Source organism: Camelus bactrianus, chromosome 2, assembly GCF_048773025.1.
Source record: "Camelus bactrianus isolate YW-2024 breed Bactrian camel chromosome 2, ASM4877302v1, whole genome shotgun sequence".
NCBI classification, from domain to species: domain Eukaryota; kingdom Metazoa; phylum Chordata; class Mammalia; order Artiodactyla; family Camelidae; genus Camelus; species Camelus bactrianus.
In genome coordinates, this window is record NC_133540.1 from 61,060,752 (window position 1) to 61,080,576 (window position 19,825).

At 39.5% G+C, this 19,825-nt stretch overlaps 2 protein-coding genes across 3 annotated transcripts in view; one reads left to right on the plus strand and one right to left on the minus strand.

Annotated features, from left to right (window-relative positions):
* Positions 1-2,482, plus strand: part of DKK2 (dickkopf WNT signaling pathway inhibitor 2) — a 101,616-nt gene extending 99,134 nt beyond the window's left edge. Inside the window, exon 4 of the mRNA XM_010953632.3 lies at positions 209-2,482. Coding sequence (XP_010951934.1) covers positions 209-459 — 251 coding nt within the window. The 3' untranslated portion in view covers positions 460-2,482. The remainder of the gene's footprint in view (positions 1-208) is intronic.
* The window catches only part of LOC123616494 (uncharacterized), a 436,127-nt gene that overhangs the window by 4,741 nt on the left and 411,561 nt on the right, over positions 1-19,825 (minus strand). For both annotated transcript variants that reach the window (XM_074342758.1, XM_074342761.1), the window contains 3 exons: positions 11,784-12,144; positions 10,626-10,758; positions 4,213-7,679 (listed from right to left, as the gene is read on the minus strand). The gene's annotated coding sequence lies outside the window, so the exon portion shown is untranslated. The remainder of the gene's footprint in view (positions 1-4,212; positions 7,680-10,625; positions 10,759-11,783; positions 12,145-19,825) is intronic.

Below are 19,825 nucleotides of genomic sequence, written 5' to 3' on the forward strand. Positions count from 1 at the left end.
AGAAATGAAGCACACTCCTAGCTATTCAGACAGCAAATAATGGACATAGACAATAATGGATTTAAGTGATTAGAGGTAGACCCAATCGATATGAATCTAAGACAACATGGAAGATGGTATAAGTAAAAATATTTTATGTGCTTCTGATTGCAAATTAGAATTTTTTCTAAAGTGTCACAGTACTATCTTTTGGTCATTATCTCTGTAGGGCATGAAGGAGACCCCTGCCTGCGATCCTCAGACTGCATTGAAGGGTTTTGCTGTGCTCGTCACTTCTGGACCAAAATCTGCAAACCAGTGCTTCATCAGGGAGAAGTCTGTACCAAGCAACGCAAGAAGGGCTCTCATGGGCTGGAAATTTTCCAGCGGTGTGACTGCGCAAAAGGCCTGTCTTGTAAAGTATGGAAAGATGCCACCTACTCTTCCAAAGCCAGACTCCACGTGTGTCAGAAGATATGAGCACCTCTGAGGAAACGCAGCATAGCAGACTGTGAATCAGTGTATTTAATGCATTAGAGCATGGTGGAAAATAGGATTTGGATTTCAGAAACAGGGCTAAAATGAGGAATGTGATAAGAATATAGATCACAGAAAGAGAATGGAGCAGATTAGAAAGGGTGACAGCTGTAGTACAATCAGTGTGTTTCCATCATGCAGCTTGTTTATGTAAATAATGTACACATTTGTGAAAATGCTATTACTGGGGGAAAAAAGGCAGAGTGAAATTACTGACAAATACCATGTAACCTTCCAAGAGTTTTCCCGAAGGATCAGTTTCCTTCAGATTGGTAATGCCTATAAAAATAACCTAAAAAAATTTCTATTTAAAGGTATTTAACAAAATATTCCCTGGCATACAAACAATAGACTCTAAAATATGTTAAATAGGAAGTGAAAGGCTGGAGCAGAGTTAATTTGCACTACTTCTACTGCTCAAAGACCTTGGTAGACGAGAAAAAAAGCAATCAATACCCCCAAATTAAAAATCATCACAGGTCTTTTGTCACGGCCTTCAGAAAAAAAGACTTGTTTTTCCTCACACTGCTTACATTTTTCCAAAATTTAATTTCACTTATAATTAATAAGAACGAGTCTTATCAATCAGACCAAAAGAGTTCATTCAGATTCTAAAGTGTTTAAATTGCATCTCTGTTGGTTATATGACTCCTGCTTTTATTTTCCAAATTATTGTGAACAGCACAGAGCAGAATTTTCAGATTGCGAAGATTTTAAGATGTCCACGATACGTGGTAAATAAAGCCACCAGATCATATTTTTTTTTAAGCTTTGGTATGTCCTATGCTTGCTAGAATTGGACCTTTATTCTATTCTTTACATGCTCTGCAGTATAGGAGGGTAAAGCTGATACAAGAGACTTGAGCTACATCTGCCCTGCAGGGAAATGGAGAAAACTCAAGTGTCGAGGTTTTGGCAACGCACAGCTCAAATGTCTGAAGGACAAACTGACTTTTCATATCTGAAGCCCAAGGCCACACAACCTAAATGGAAGTTCTTCCATGGGATCTGCTTTCACTGTATTTACTACGCAGGTGAGTTCAGCCTGAGGTCACTACTTGACCTCAAAATATTTATTTTATATTTTTGAGGTCCTAAAATCTCAACATGAGGAGGTCTCATGAAACGGACTCCAAGGCAGGCGGGATAAAGGCTTCATCGCCCTCGGTAAGCTTCTAACTGGCAGATGACACCACCTGATTCTTCTGCACTGACCTCTCTCTGTAAGAGCTGTTTTTTGCCAAAGATACAGTTTCTGTTTTTTGCAGTCATTGAGATTAAAAAACATAGACGGAATAACCTAGAAAACCTACATTTTGCTAATCTATAGAAACCACAGGTTCTAAATTTGAATCCATTTTATTACTTTTTTTACTTTTACTCAGTTCTAAATATTATGTCTACAGCATAATGCAAAAAGTTATCTTATAGTTGTTACTGTTGACCTTTTCTTTTATAGACTGCAAGTCACTCCTTAATTTTCTTTTACTTAAATCCCATTTGCAGTCTCAAATTCAAGTTCTCCCAGTAGAAATTGAACCTGAGCCTGCATGTCTATTAAGAATTTCAGCTTCCCACACACATTTACTAGTATGATTAAGATTTACATTTTCCCCACATGTCTGCTAAAACAAAAATTATTAGACAATCTATCCAAGAACCAAAGTCTGTACAGATTTCTATGAGCTTGGCAACATGAAAATGGAACATTTCAGTCAAACATTTCCTATGTAGCAATTACATTTACAGTCTGGTTTCTGCATTATTTCCCTTACGTACATCCCTTCAAAAATTATTATTTGAAGTAATTTATTTACAGGAAATGTTAATGAGATGTATTTTCTTATAGAGATATTTCTTACAGAAAGCTTTGTAGCAGAATATATTTGCAGCTATTGACTTTGTAATTTAGGGGAGATGTATAATAAGATAAAATATATTAAATTTTTCTCCTCCAAAAATGGAATTCAAGTTTCCTTGTGTTTTGCTTATGGGAAAAACTTTCATAGAATCATAGATTCTGAGTTCAACAGGACTGGGTCTGCTTTTGCAGGCTTAGCCGGAATCCTTTGGATGACTCCCCATGAGATGCTCCGAGGCAGTTTACTGTTACTGAAGGTGCTTATTTCACAGCAGGACAGCTGTAATTGTCTGAAAGTTATTTTTTCATTAAACTAAAGTATTCTAGCTTGTGCTTTCCAACCGTCTATTCTTACTTTGCCTTCTGGAACAACTTAGAACAAGGGCTCTCCAGAAACCACTTGAAGCCACCTAGCCTATTTCCTATAACCTTCTCCCAGGTTAAAATTTCCCAAAATAGAGATGCAACATGCTTAGGGTATTGGTTCATTCCCCTATATAGCACAAAGATGCTACAAAATATCTTTATCCCGATATGACTACAGACTAAGTTACCTGGTCCTGTGCGAACTCAAATCTACTTCCCAGGAAGGTCTTTCCTCTGCTTCCTGAACACGAAGATGTAAGGAATGTTTAAGCAACATTACTCACCAATTATGAGACCGGGAGTGGCTGCAAGAGCCCACGTTGTATTAGAGATGTTAATGGGCTAGAAATGTGGAAAATAATCCATTCTACTGTGTCACAGAATGTTTAAGTACAGTATGGCAGCTTAATGAAACTAAAGCAGTCCCATGGCTAGAGGTCAGGGTTCAAGATATCTCAGTGCTGCTGAAATAATTCCCCACATTATTCTAATTAGTCACTTAAGTATATTCTTAAATAGCTCTCCATTTCGTCAAATTGAGAACATTTGTATTTCCTAGCTACAGTGTATTTTTAGATTATAACACTCATATGGTTGATATTTTTCTTTTCCACTGAGCTCAGTGAGATGCTCTGAGAAGTGATGAATTGTCCTGATCTCCTTTTTAGCCAAGAAACAAAATACCCTTATCATAGCCTTAGGATTTGAGTGGGGAAACTATCAATTACACTTTTCTGCTCCCCCAAATTCAGGCCATTTGAGAAAACGGTTAAGAAAGAAGGACAGATGACAGAATAACCCATGGCTGATAGTTAATACTGGAGAGTGTGGCGTCCGTCTGTGGACAAGAGGACACCAGAAAGAGACAGTCCCTTCTCAGACAACACCAGACGTCAGTGTGACCTGCTGGAGCTGCCCCGTACAACTTAAGAGTGTGGATGGGCAGCACAGAAGGACACACTTTCTTCTGGTAGGCAGGGCCAAAGAAGAAGGGTGGGGAAAGGACAGAACTATGCATTTCTTATTCAAGAATCTCATTTGAATTATTCCAGAACTGGGTAATTCATAACACATGAAAGGAGTGAGGGAGGGCAGGAGTGAGACAAAGATCATTATACACTCCACATTAAACTAACATTAAGGATTAGAAAAGAGGAACCCCCCACCCCAGATCCTCATTCCCCAGATCTTTATATTCTTAGCCCATTATACATAACCATCTGTCTATGGTAAAGATACGGATTTTGACCAAATCTGACCGGCTGCCGACCAGAACAGGACCTGATGAGGTCATTGCCCCAGTGCCAATCAGTCCTTTATGCATCTTCTTGGGACCAGTGGTGAGCAATTTAGATTTTGTCCCTAGCAATTGCAAAATGGAGAAAAATAGTTCATTAATTCAATGGACTCTAAGACCACACTATACTCAGGACTGAAAAGGGAAAGGAAAACCTCCTCTTTCTTCTTACCATCCCAAATTATGTCCATTGTATTATCCAGTACAGCCAATCAGAGGTTCTGCAGTGAGATTAAATAACATGTGTACCTGATAATAAAATGTATAATAAAAGCACTTCAATCATAAAATTCTGACAATATAGAGATGCCCCACTTTTGAATATAAATCCTGTTCCATTAAAAAAAAAATCCTTGGAAGAAATTAAAGTACAAAATTTAAATCCTCCTGCATGTTAAGATAAGGTGAAGTCCAAAGAAATTTGTCTATATTAGCTATCTTCCTCTTTCGAATAAGGAGTCCAAATAAACTGAAATTCAAGAATCCTCAAGTTAATGGCTAAAGTATTTCAACCTTATTCCATATTCCTCTCTCAGTCAGAAGGGTACCTGATGCCTGGGTGAAGGGGGACTCCTTCAACAGCTACAGCCAGGACAGCATCTCAATGGAATGAAAGACTTCTTAATGAAGTCCAATAAATTTTTAGGGCACACAAGGTTAAGTCAAAAATGTCACCATATTTAGAAAATAAGCCCATCTGTGGCTCACAGAGCAGGTATCTCAGGCAATGTGCTAAGAACACGTCTAGGACGTGGTGGTGTAAAAAATCACAGCAGAGGTGCTTGGAATCTGAGTGAAGGAAGATGGGTGGAGAAAATCTTTGTCTTTGCTTTGCTAAAAATGTCAACCAATCCAAATCAGTTGTCTGGAACCCATGACCTGTGTACTGGAACTCACCTGGGAAAAATGTCCCACCCGGACGTTAGCTCCAGCACTGTATTTTACCATAAAACAGAGCAGGAGGAGAATCTGGCTGTGTATTCCATCCACTTTTAGAGAGGGAGTGGCACTACTGCTTTCGTGAAAACTGGTCAAGTTTAGGAATTCGCCAGCGTGTTAGCGTCCTTGTGGCTTCTTTCTTCTGCACCCAGCATATTCAGAGATCACCAGTGCTTAATTGAGAATAGGTTTGGTTGGGCAATGAGGCCTCCACTGCTTTGCTACTTCTGAAAATTATTTTAGCAAAGGGTGTCCAGGGGCATAGAACACTTAACGTTCTTTCACTCAACATACACTCGCAGAGAGAAACTTCTATTGTGCTGGGCAGCTTTGTAGGAGGCACAGTGGGCAGACGCAGAAAACCAAACCAATAAAGTTCATCCTTTCACTGTTTTTACCATCCTGTTATTTTTTAGGGCTGTAGCTTGGAAGCAGAAAATAACTAAATAAGAATTACATAAATACTAGAGGAGACAGATGGGAGCCCTACGAAGAAAACTGAAGCAGGGTAAAGGAACAGAGGGACACAAGTAGTGCTATTTTAGTAGTCGGGAAAGATCTTAGGAAGCAAATATGAGTAGAAACCTGAATGAAATGAGGGGGTGTTGTGGAGAAACAGTGGCACAGGAAGAGCAGGAGCAGACTCTGACAAGACGGGAAGAAGCTGATGGAGGAGACTGGGATGGAATGGGTAGGGGGAGAGAGACAGATGAGGTCCGAGGAGGAGCTCGGTCAGACTGTGTGGAACCTGATGACCATCATAACTGCATTTATTTTGAAAGATGCATGAAGCTGGCAAGAGCTTTTGAGCATGGGAGTAGCATGAGCTGACTTGTTTTGAAAGGACCCCCCAGGCTGCTGTGTAGAGAAGAGACAAGGGCATCCAGGCAAGAACAGCTGGTGACCTGGACTGGTGAGGTAAGGCACTTAGGGCACACTGGAGGTGGAGGCAACTGGACTGCTGCTGAACTGCATGATGATTGTGAGAGACAAAAGTAAAATCTCTTTAGGCTCACAAGAGGATCAAGAACAAAGAGAAAGTACTGATGAGAAAAGAAAGGTTAAAAAAACCCCACTTTTCTGTACAGTGCCCTTGTATTTAATGTATAAAGAAATGACTGTCCTCAGTAGAATACTGACAACTCGTAGGAAAATTGCCGTCTGTAAGCTTCTTGCCAGCCATATTAAAAACTTAAGAAAGAATTATATAAAGAAGGGACTGCATTAACGAAAAAGAGGACTTGTTGGCTGCACAAAGGAAGCAGTTGCAGACAAATGGAAGAATGAGGGGGTGTCAGGAAGATAAAGGAAAGGGAGTAAATGGGCCAGAGCACAGAGACTGAGGAGAGAAGTTCAAGTGAGAGTATAAGAAAGAGAGGCAGTAAAACTACAATGAGGGATCACCTCACACCAGTCAGAATGGCCATCATTAAAAAGTCCACAAACGGTAAATGCTGGAGAGGGTGTGGAGTAAAAGGAACTCTCCTACACTATTGGTTGGAATGTACTTTGGTGCAGCCATTATGGAAAACAGTATGGAGATTCCTTAAAAGACTGAAAATAGACTTACCATATGATGTACCAATCTCATTCCTGGGCATATATCTGGAAAGAACTCTAATTCAAAAAGTTATATGCATCCTAATGTTCATAGCAGCACTGTATACAATAGCCAAGACATGGAAACAACCTAAATGTCCACTGACAGATGATTGGATAAAGAAGCTGCGGTATATTTATACAATGGAATACTACTCAGCCATAAAAAAGAATAAAATCATGCCATTTGCAGCAACATGGATGGACATGGAGATTACCATACTAAGTGAAGTAAAACAGAAAAAAAATACCATATGGTATCACTTATATGTGGATTCTCAAAAAGAAAAGGACACAAACTTATTTATAAAACAGAAACAGACTCACAGACACAGAAAACAAACTTAGGTTAACAGGGGGGAAAGAGGATGGGGAGGGATAAACTGGGAGTTTGCGATTTGCAGATACTAACTACTATATATAAAATAGATAAACAACAAGGTCCTACTGTGTAGCACAGGGAACTATATTCAATACTTTGTAATAGTGTATAAGGAAAAATATGAAAATATATACATATAAATGAATCACTATATTGTACACTAGAAATTAACACAACATTATAAATTGACTATACTTCAACAAAAAAAAAAGATGCATCAAGAGGAATGCTGGAAATCCTAAAAGGTGCTAATAAGAAGCTTCAATTTGATGCAGATGTCAAAGGGTGTCAAGGAAAACTTACGGGAAGAGAACAGTTGACTCACAGCAGTAGGTTTAGAAAATTATTTTAGCAAAGGGTGTAGCTCAGGCAACACTCCCATTGACACTGGGCCAATGCATTGCATTAAAGGACAATCTGTCAAAGCAAGTCATAGGTCTCTTTGAGTCTTAAGTAATTGTATAGCGTAGGACCTGGGAATTCTAAAGAAATAACAATATGCAAGTAATTGAAGTACTTTCATGAGAAATAACACTTGCCATCATGCCTCTCACACATACGTCATGAATACCACAGTGCATGAACCTTTAAATTTCCTGGGGGTCAACACTTCTTATAGATGCCATGGACTTGTTTTATTTGCTCCACACCTTCCCACTTCGCTGCACCTGCTGCACCAGTCATCATTCTGTGTTTAATGGCCAGTCAGCCTCCAGGGCCTAGTAACAGATGGTGAACATCAGATCAGCTAGTGCATGTCAAATATTCTAAGTCCTACTTAAGCTTTTCAGGCAGACTTTGAAATTGAGATCATTTTATCTTCCGTTACTTTCCCCACCTTGCCTGTGGCTCTTGACAGCTGTGTTTTTGTCTGTTCCAACAGCTATTTATTCTGTGCCCAATAGTGTGCCATATTACTGGGCAATGTCTATGGAAATTTCACAACAATATGCAAGCTATTTAAGTCCACATCTTAAAACTTTCTAAGATCCAAATATAGTGATACTGCTTTCTATAATGCCTCAGAGAAATGCACAGCAAAACCCCTTTTTACACTTCAAGGGACCTCGAGTTCTCTATGGGGAGTAGATGCCCCAAAACACTATGGGCTTCAGTGAGGGACTGTTAAAAATCAATGTTAGCTGTGTCAGTTTCTGGTACACAGTACCATGTCCCAGTCATGCATATATATACATACATTTGTTTTCATATGCTTTTTCATTAAAGGTTATTACAAGATATTGAATTGTAACTGACTATACTTCAATTAAAAAAATAAAGTTTATGGTAAGGAAAAAAATCTGTGTTAACTGTGGAGAAATGTGGGGATGCTGCACAAATTTTCTTTAAAATAAAAGCAGTAAAAACACCTTGAAAACAGTTTGGATTTGTTTCGTAAATGAGTATGAAGTCACTCAAAACACTGTTTGAAGGTTACAGATGAGAATGTGTATCTGTTCTTTAACAGGGAAAAACAACCTTAGAAAAAAACCTACTCAGTGTTAAGAGTGGGAGGGGCTGAAGAGAGCGGCCATCTGGAAGAGACAGAAGGGCAGAGGCAATTCAAGCAAATGTTCAGGGAGCAGGGGATATGTGACCCTTGGAAAATCTTTTGTTTTGGTAGCCTTGAAACAAATCAAAGGGAGTACTTAAAGAGAAGGATGGATTGGGTCAAAACTGGCTGTTACGGGTGGGGGCTTCACAGAAAAACCAATGATTTAGCGACTATCCAAAAGGAGCACTGTGCTAGTCCAACATTCCTTTCTTATTCTTCAGGTCATCTGACCAAGAATCCAGCTCTTACCTCATCGTCTATTGGCAAAGAAGAATGTTCATAAGGGCTCTCCCTTGGGATACATACACAATAGTGATGATAATCATTACTATTTATATAGCACTTTTTACTTTGCCTCAGAAATGCCATCAAATGTATTTCTATACTTTGTTCATCACAACATGCTTGTAACTCCTGTCTCTTTTGAATGTTGACCACAGACCGGGTGCTGACTTAGTGATGCCCCTCCAGCATCTCATGTCATTCTTTCCAGCAACTACTCTACAGCGAAGAGGAGTGGAGCCAGGATTTGAAACCGTGACTCTGAGGCCAGACTGTGAACCCTTATCACTTAGCCTGTGCCGTCTCCATTTGGAAATAGCAACTCCTTTTAGGATTACCGGGGTCACAGAGCCCAGCAGTATCAGAGCTGAGCTAAAGACTGGTTTTCATACCCACTTCTTCACTCCAGGATTTGCTGAGTACTTCCTAAAGCAGTTGCCTTATTTTATAAATCCAATAAGCAATTAAAATCTTTCCAACTTAGGATATGGAAAGCAGTTACAAAGGGAATCTGGAAATCCAGATTTTTATGTAAGAACGTTCCATTTTCTAAATGCTAGCAAATAATACAAATTTTCCTAAAATCAGTATCCAAGCCAGCACACTATTAACAAGTGGTTAATAGACAACACTAAACATACTTGGAAGCTGGATGTACTTATGTTCCTAACACTGTCTACCTTCCTTTCCTACATCGCCTTATTTTACCCCTGAAAGCACAGTAGTCAGCGCTGGGGTCAGGGCTAACCAGAGAATCTAGCCTTCTCTCCCAGCACATGTTCCCAGCCGCTGCTTTCTTTTCAGGGGACAACCAGCCTAGTTAGTATTGTGGACAATGGTAGCAAGAACAGCTTATAGGTATGTAACAGTTTATAAAGCTTACAAATAAACACTCTTATCATTTGATAAGTGGACAACTGAAAGGACAACCGAAATCAAAGCTCAAAATTTCCCAACAAGAATGGAAAGCAGGAATGGGAGTTTTCAAAGCAGGATCTGGAGAGTATATGGCTGGAATCAGCTTTGGTGTGACTAACAAGCTAAAATTGCCATTGAATCGCCATCCCAGCCCATCTCACATTCTGCTGTGAAACAGAATTCAAATCAGAAAATTAACCGTCATTTCTTTGAACATCTTGTCAATTTGTAAAAAATCAGTGTAAGATTCCACTGAACTTGTACTCTCATCGATACTGCTTACCAAAACATTCTCTCTATTTAGATAGCACACAGAATTACTAAACATAAGTAATTTGCAGTAATAAGTAAGATGCAAAAGTGTAGAACACTCTTTGTGTACATTTGAAAAAATGTTCAATCATCCTGTCAGGGAAATGGAAATACAAACTGAAAAAAATAACTTCCCAATGTCACTGAGCTGCGGGCCAGAGGAAGTGAAGGTGGAGATTCGTCCAAATTATGACCAGTGTGCTTTACTTGTAAGTCAAGTTCTTTTATATAATCTTTTAAAACAGTGCTATATGTCTTGTTTCTTTGCCGAGCGTGGCCTAGAGAATGTGTCCACTTCTGGGGGAATGATGATTTCTTGTATTACAAACAGTGCTTTCCAGATGCCATCTATCCATTCGTTTTTTTCATTCATTCACTATGGTTGGCTCCTTAAAGAGGAAAATGAGGCTGACTGCGAGTTCAGATTTTGTTTAATGACTCTGTATAATGACCACAATTTGCTAGTTAAAAATAAGCCACAACTTTTAGTTTGTAACTGGTTTCCATATCCTAAGTTTGAAAGATTTTAATTGCTTATTGGATTTATATAATTACTAAAGGTTGTAAAGTATTTGAAACAACTTAAAAAAAAAAGTACGTGGCTGTGCTGGATGGTCTTCGTTTGCCCTCCTATGTCCCAGGAAACTGAACAATATCAACTGTGGTCAGTGCGCTCCTTATATCTCGAGCTGCTTGTTGGGTTTGGCCAGAGGGAGACAACTGAGGAAGATCTGGGAATGAGAACAAAAGGCTCAGAGTAAATCTCTTCTTGGCTCTTGACATGATGTGGCAGTGTCTGGTGGGTGTGGCGGTGTCTGGTGGGTGTGGTGGTGTCTGGTGGGTGTGGCGGTGTCTGGTGGGTGTGGCGGCGTCTGGTGGTGGCGGTATTCCTCCACCAAAGGCCACAGACAGGGATGAGCACCCTTCCTCCAACTCCTCTCCAGGTTTGAGCAATGACTCCTTCAGGAGTGGCGATGCTAACTTGCTGATCCTAGCCCTGAGCATATCAGTACTCTTTGTCGCTTCTTCCTAACACTGCCTACACCATTGCAAATAGTACTTCATCCATTTCTTCTCAGTGACCTGTCTCTGCCTGCCATCTGCTTCCTGCCAGGACCCTGACTGATACCTGCCCTCGGTCCAACTGTTAATCTGCTTTTCCTTTTCACTGTTCTCCTTCAGTCTATGAAAGTCAAGATACAACATCATAAACATGGTAAATTATCAAGGCCGGGGCTTCATCTAGCTTCCAACTATGTTTAGTGTTGTCTATTAACCACCTGAATTTAGTGTAATGGCTTGGATAGTGATTTTAGGAAAATTTGTATTATTTGCTAGCATTTAGAAAATGGAAAGTTCTTACATAAAAATCCGGATCTCCATTCTCTTGAAAAACAAAACACAGCACCCTGAACTGCAGGGGACACTGGGCCTGCATTTCTGCCCATCAGCTGCTGACTAAGGGAGCGGGAGTGCTCTTATTCTTCCCAATTTCCGCCACCCCCGGATCTGAGTATCAGTTGCTATTTTTGTTGTTTAATTGAGCTTGGGATTTTTTTTCTTATTGTTCACTTACAAAAAAATGAAATATCACACATTGCTCTGGTACAGATAACTCCAGTCTCCCACTACCCTCAGAACTGCCTCTAACTCCCATGTGATGTGGCCTCCGCCCAGCCTCTTGACCCCATCTCCCATCTCTCTCCCCTGCTCCCACTCCATTCAAGCTTTTTTTTTTTCTGTTCCTTGAACTTACCAAGGTTGTTCTCACCAAACTCATCCTTCCTTCAGTCCTTTTGCCTAGTATAGTTTCCAGACACACACCTGACCTGAACTTCACATGGCTTGCTTCCTTAATTCACAGAGGTCCAACAAAGCTCTCCTTTCAAAAAGGTCTTCTCTCTGGAAGCTGCAGGTCTCCATTCTGAGAGGAGGATCTCACATGTGTGCACACAACTCTAGTATCTTGTTCTTTCTTCTGGATCCTCTATTTTTTTTCCCAGTCTCCAGCACCACTATCTCTCAGGCTTCTCAGCGCCAAATCAATAAACTGCAGAGCAAGTGAGCTAATACCACGTGGCCTCCGCATGATCCATACTGTGAATGTTGCTTCAGCCCTAGGATTAAGGGGTAGGAGAGTTGCTGTGAGGTATTAAAACCAGATGGTGTTATTTTAATTAGAGTAACAGGGCTTCTTGATCAGGACAAGAGCACTAATAAAGCCAGGATATATTATGATCATTATTTAAAAAATCGGCAAAGCTATTACTTTAAAATATTTTTGAAATTCTTCTATAGAAATATCTGTTTTCATTAACATGTACATGTATGTGAGCCTTTTCCAAATTTCCTTCCATAATCTTTTTTTTTTTAATTTGTTCAATGAAGAGACAAAAGTCATAAATGTCTTAAAAGGCACATAGAGTTTCGGTGCTTCATTTTTGGGGCTGTGGGTGTATGCGTGTGTGTATTTTCTGTGTGAATAAGGTGTGTTTCCTCAGAAATAAATAAAATAAAAGACAAATCCTCCCTTTGGAACCATTAACCACAAAAGATTCCTACGAGAAAAGTGAAATTTAATTTGGGAGGGATGAATGGAACAATCTGGTCCCGTAAGTAGTTGCAATATACTTAACTCTATTCCAATCATTGTAATAACTCACACCCACTCTTTATCCTTTTCACTTGCCTGTGCTTTAGCACTTCTAGGGATGTCTCTAGAGACCTGAGCATTCTTTCCATGTTTCTGACACTTATGCTTATACGTATTGGGGCTGATCCTCTCTCCTCCATTAGATTTTAAATTTATGGTGCACCAAGAACTTTATAACTCCCTGCTCTGCTTAGGAGACCCACAGCTGAAGTCTTACCTCCTCCATGAACTCTTGTTTAGACCCCTCTGACCCCTGGTGATCCTTTCCTTCTCCAAATTCATATTGCATTTTTCATTGCATCACATCCCACAGCACTTTCTGTAATAACATTTACTGAGCACTTGTTACATGACACACACTCCTCTGTACTTTATATGCATTAATAAATTTAATTCTCACAATGACCCTATGCATCAGGTATGGTCTTTATGCCAACTCAATAGATCAGATTAAAATATCTGCTCAAGCCAGACAGCCAGTAAATGCTATCACACACCAAGATTTCTGAATTTAGAAACATTCTTTTTAACCATTCTGCTTGATCATGTTACACTATCTCCCACATATAAAATGTCTATTCATATAGGAAGTATGTCTTATACATTAGTTGAGACTTGGCCAAATGTCATACCGTCCTCACACAGTCCCTACGGTGCCCAGGTCTGTTATATGGGAGGCACTCAATAAATACATCTTCGCAAATTCAGAAGTTGTCGTTGGAACTAAACAGTCCTCACGAGTCTCCACCATCCTACATCAGCTCACCTAGCTGCATGTAGCCAAGTTTTTAAAATCTATGAGATTTGAGCATTTCTATTTTTGAAATCATCAGAATATCCCAAGGAAATGGATTTATGTTGTGTAATTGACGTTATTCTTTTTAGGATCTAAGGAAGGAAAGCTGAGCTCACAAAAGCTTCCATTCACCCCATCTGAGCAGAAACAACATGCCTTTCTGGTGAAGAATGAGTTACAGTATAACCAGAAATACTTCACCTTAATTTATTCTGTGGGGAGAAAAAGGGATTAAGAGAGAAAAGAAATGCACACAATATTCATTAAGCTTCTCTTTATCTTCTTGTCCAAATTTACCTTAAAACTGTACTTTAAAGCAATTTTAAGATATCAGTTACAAGAAACCAGGATTTCTGGGTTTCTTTCTGTGTCCACGCACAGGAGTTCTTAGAACTCTATGGTGTTAACAGACAGACTTCAGGGTGTTCAAAAACCTTATGAAATTCTTCACAAAATTTTGTGCGTCTGTTGTTGTGTTTAGTTGAGAGGGTTCATGGCTTTCATCAGTTTCTCAAGGGAGCTTTGACCTATCCCCTCAAAATAAGAGACCAATAAGATCTATTACTCTCCTGACAATTAAAGTATATCACAAATAACCTGAAAACTATTCATTTGCCCATGATGAGACAGAATAACTGAAATTACCTTTCATAGAATATTAAACTTCTATGAAAGATAATTTTTAGATTTTAATATATGGAAGTGAAAACAAAATTGTTCATATTTTACAGTAGCCATTCTCTGGACTATTTTATACTTTAAAAACATTTGAGGACCTCCAAAGTGCTTTTGTTTATGTGGAATGTATCTATGAATATTTACCGTATTAGGAATTGAAGCAAAAACTCTTTAAATGCAAGCATATACAAGCACACCTTCCAATAGCCTTCGGAGTAACGGCACCATCAGAATGCTGGTCATGTGGCCACTGGAAAACTCCACTGTGCGATCAAGAGAGAATGAGATCCAAAAGGCAAATACAGTTTTTGTTTTATTATGAAAATAGTTTCACTCTGCAGCCCCCTGAAGGGTCTAAGGGACGCTCAAGTGTACTCAGATGACATGCTGCTCTAAAGAAACTAAAATCTATCATTGGTACTGTTTTCCCATTTCATTTGGGCTTTTGGAAAGCTAAGGTCTAAATGTGAGACTCATCTCCAGGAAATGAAGTGAACTTTATAAATGTGTTAACACCATGCTCACTCTAATTCCATCCCTTAGTTTTTCTTTGCCTTACTTCTATCATATATTTATTTCATCTCACTATACTGTGTGCACATTTACAAATCCCCTTAAGTCCTTTTTTGGAACAAGATAGCACTGAAAGAAATAAACAAACAAAATAAGCACTAAATCTCCATAAAATGCAAAGTTGGGGGTAGTTTTTTAAGTAATTTATTCTGAAATTACTAAGTTCAGTGTCATGATACTATTTGAAAATCTATAACTTTTGGTAAGTTAAAAAATTGTAAAATGGAATGATTTTAAAACTAGAAGTTTCAGTGTTTTAGTCAAGTCTCATCTTTTTACAGAGGAGGAAAGTGAAGCAATGCTTTGTTTCAGTTACTTCAACTATTGAGTATTCTCTAAAAAGATTCCTTTAGTTCTGAATATAGAGATTACCTTGATAGGAATAAGGTATTTTACCTTATTACCTGTGAAGAACACTTGATAATTCTCTTACACAAATGAGCTGTGACGCCACTGGCCTTATGTGCGCTCAATCTGTGACGGCTAATGTCCAACATGCCCAAGAAGTGGAGGTCACGAGTGGCAGCGGGGACAAAAGCAGCAACCAGCGTCTGTCTGTTCATCACTGACAACAAATTACCATAACTTTTATGTCCAACTGGTGGACTTCCTTCCCTGCCAGTAGCCTATTGTTAAAGATAAATGTTTGAAAACAGGAGATTTCTCCCATGAAACCATAAATCCGTGTTTGTGGTATTGTCTAATCTCTGTTGTGGGAATGGATCTGACATCACCATGTGAAAATTATGACTTCTTTCAACCCGAAACCAGGATGTGGACAACGATGAAGAAAAGTTTCCTCTTCATGTTCAGGCAAATGTCACAACTGTGTGTAATTCTGTTGCCCATGTTGAGAGGCAAATGGACTCAGGGTTTACTATCCTTTAATTAGAATTATCTTCCAGGAGAGGTCGTGGTTTATGTGCTCACTAAAGCAATTGAACTGAGCCCTGACTTCCTTTCTAGCTAATCCTGAGCTGGAGAATGCAAATGTCATCACTGTAATATTACAAGTCATGGAAACAACCCAGAAGAGAGGATTTTCATCCAAGGGTTCAAATCAAGTCCATACTTCCACGTCCCCAATCACTTCCCCATGTTCCTTCATCAAACACTTCCAGTGTACATCACACCTTGCTGGAAATATCCCTTAAATTCCACTCGTTAGAGTGACAGGATGCAAAAGTTGTGCTTTATGGTAGGAAAACAACCTGCCACCTACTTATCTGTGCACCCCTTCTTCAATCCCTGACAACACCCTCCAAGAAAACAGTATTGCTTTCTTTATCATCCCTTCTTTTTTTTAAAACATCTGAGCATATTTTGGAAGCAATGACATCATGCACTAACCTCCCTCTCTCAAAGAGCATGCAACCTTTCAGGCAAGATGCTCACAGCAAACATTAACCATGCACCCTAACGCTTCCCTGCACAAGGGTAACTATCTCCACAACACTGCAGAGAAGTTCACTTACAGAAGGTCAGTCCAGGATCTGATGGTGCAGCTGGGAATAGAAGCCAGAAGCGCCGGCTCTCTGTGAAGTGTTCCAGCTAGAAAATACTAGGCCTGTTTCCGGGGGGAAGAAAGCCCACTCCGGGAACAGGCTGATGATCTGGCTAAGGGGAGGGCGGTCACAGTGTCCTCAGCCCCGAGCGAGCACTGTTTCAGACACCTTCACAGTGGTTCTTAAGCAGGTGTGACCTTTGCTGAGTGACTATTTCTATCAGCACAAAGACGATTCTGCTTCGTGTTTGATAGTAATATAAAAGGCAGTTTTCTTATTTTAAAACAGAATTAAAGACTGGAGAAGTACCACCCTGTCTGGAAAATCCCAAACACATTCCTTGACCTATGAAACAAATCAGAACAAAACCAAAACAAGCCAAAAAACCCATTGTGAACCTCTATGAAAATCAGGCAAAATTACATTCACCTTTTCTTCTGAGGAATTAATACTTTTTGTTGCTGTGAGTTGATAGGTATTTTGGGCAGCTGCTTTAGGTGGTACTGGTAAACTTAAATACTTTGAACTTATCCAGATCTGGAACCTGAAAGCTTCAGTGCATCCCCCACTATGTCTTCTCTCCACCCTTCCATCCACCAGCAGGGTCTAGCTCAGCATCACCAGCGGAAAAATACTCAGTTAAAATAAAAACATAATTTGTTTTCCAGCTCAAAACAGGTTCTCAACAAATATTTGTTAACTATATAATGAAAATTCTTGTCAAAACCTGTGCCTATGAAGGATGACCATTTCCCATGCTTATCTTTTTTTTTTGGAAAAAAATGCATTTCTAGAGAGAATGGGTAATTGATGTAATACTGGAGAATAATTTGATAACATCTGCTGCAAAAATATTTTGAAATTTATCATTACTCATTCAGGCACAGGTGTCTTACACTGAATTAAATGTGTCCTTCAACTTGATTTTACTTTCCCATCCTGCATAACTATTCTCCATTGGCATAACTCTGCTTGGTCAAGGCAATGAAGCCAATGTGTTCATTCAAGTTTTAATTTTTCAGAAAGTCAGAGTCCAAGGGAGGAGTCAGAAATTTTTCCTTATAAAAATGGAGCAAGTGGGTTAGATTTTAAGGTAACTTTTTATTCTTATTTGTAAAGTTTCCCTACAAATTAACCCCTCCTAGATAAGGCTTAATTTCTTTAACTGAAATAATTATACAGAGATAAGCAGACATTTGTCAAACAGAAGCCTAAAGTCCAGTACACAGTGACATACAAACTTGTAAGAAGTGATAAACACAAGTTAATTACCAGGACAATGGGAAGGGGTCAGAGGGAGACAAAAAAATCCAAAAACACAAATTTTTAAGTTAGTAACCTTTCACCTGCCTCACATTGGTCGGAATCCAATACTGACCAGAGGGACTGGAATTCATTCTGATGATGTGATGGTAAAAAGTTGTGAGTTCAATGAGTCTGGTGGTCTTGGCACTATTCCCAGAGAACTCGAGTTCCCAGCACATAACTAAAGGACCTCAACTTTGGTCCAACTGGCAATCTTTGTTCTGTCAAAAAAGACTCAGGGTGGAAATGGGCCATGGGGACACATTTTTTTCTTCCTACTGACAGACTTCATCTCTGAATGAGTGGAGGGAAGTCTGATGGTCATCTTTAGAGAAGCAGTGGCCCGGACCCTATTCTCAGTCTGACCTGTGACTGCAGTGGACTTGCTTTTTAAAGGAGTCCTTCCCAAAACCTAACGCTATCTTTGGGGAACATAAAGGAACATAAAATTTATCACTTGGAAAGATAGAACAATTTCACGTGCAGCCTTCATATCTGAGTCCTCAAGGAGAAATGATGAATAAGCTGAGAAATTTTATTCAGCAGAACTATTCCCTTGGGCATGGGGAAGAGGGAGCCCTGGTCATCTTTATTAGGTATTATGCACCTGAAGGCTCCCAGACAGAGGGAGGGAACATGCACAACCTTACTGTAAAATGCTTGAAAAATCCTTTAGAAAGCTTATTAGTGCATTAATACACAGGGGTTTCGCTCTGATTGCCTGATATGGAAATTCCAGCTGCTCATCTTTAAAAGCTCACACTTTCCATTATAAAGTGATTTTTGCACTGTTTTCCTCTTTCTTTTCATTCGTGGTACTCCTCTATAGAGACCTTACATAGTCCCTATGGTTTCTAAAATTACTAAAGCAAGAAACTCTTCCCATAGTCATTGTTAAGTGGTTGGTAAATGATTCTTGTTCGTGCATCAAGGTCCAAAAATACATGAAAAAAATGCAAGCTAGGTTATGGTGAAGTGATTCTAGTCTCTCAAATTGTACCAAATGGATTATCTACAAGAAAATGATGCAAAGCTCAGAAGTTCCTTGGGGGGGGTGGGGAGGGTGTTGGGGGGGGTGTTAGTCCCAATGTGAAAAGAATGTGAGCAATCAGAAAATGTATTATGAAGTTAATTCCGTAATAGAGAGGCAAAGGAGCCCTTAGACAGTATTCACAAAGGGAACACACACACACACACACACACACACACACACAAAGCAAGAAAATAAAAGATAAAAACTTAGTCAGGTCTTCCAACTTGTATTTTATTTGGCCTCTTGGTAAAATCTGACACTGTTTTCCATGCCTTCTGTCTTGAAATATTGTGATCTCCTATCCAGGCTCCTACTCTGATATCCTTCTGCCTGGAAAATTGGATATTTTTCAGGGACCTGGATCCCCTCTCTTTCATATTCTTCAGACTCTCCCAGGGATATCCTGTCCTACTGTTTGGCTTTAGATTCCATCTACTTGATAATAACCCTGATTTGGTCAGGGTTTGTTTAGAAGTCAGTGGCAGAAACTCAAATTAAAGCAAAAGAATTTCAAATAGGGTATTTATTGACTCACACAACTGAAAAATCTAGACGTAGCTATTAAGGTGCTCAATGTATTCATTCGCTTACCAGTTTTTTTGTTTAACTTAAAAGTTACTGGAAGCCAAGAATTATTTGAGGATTAGGGATAGAAAACTGAACTATACAGACAACACTCTCTGACATCATATAGCTTACAACAAGCAAATACAAAAAATAGTTTTAAAATCACACCAACTAATGCTAGATAGATGGTAAGTGACAGGGAGAAAAATAAACCATGGAAGGGAGACAGGGAGGGCTGCTACTGGAAGTAGTTAGTCAGGGAAACTTCTCCCTGAGAAAGCAATATATGACTCCAGATCTAAAGGAGATGAAGGAGTAGTTCATGTGGACAGCCGGAGAAAGAACACTCTGGGCAGAGGAAACAGCAAGTGCAAATGGCCTAGGGTAGGGTAAGCCTAAAGAGTGTGAGAACCACAGGGAGTCCAAGGTAACTGCGGAAGAGTGAAGGAGAGAGTCACAAATGGAAGCAAAGCGGCAGCCAGTGGGCAGACCATTTAGGGCCTTTCAGGCTTCTTTGGGGACCTCTGTTCTTTACTTTGAATGAAATCTAGACCGTTGCTGTGTTTTGAGAAGAGTGTCATGACCTAACTTAGATTTGGATGAGATTATTCTGATGGCCAGAACAAGGGAAGCAAAGTTGGAATCAGGAAAACCAGTTGACGGCTGCATCATCCCCAAACTAAAGGAC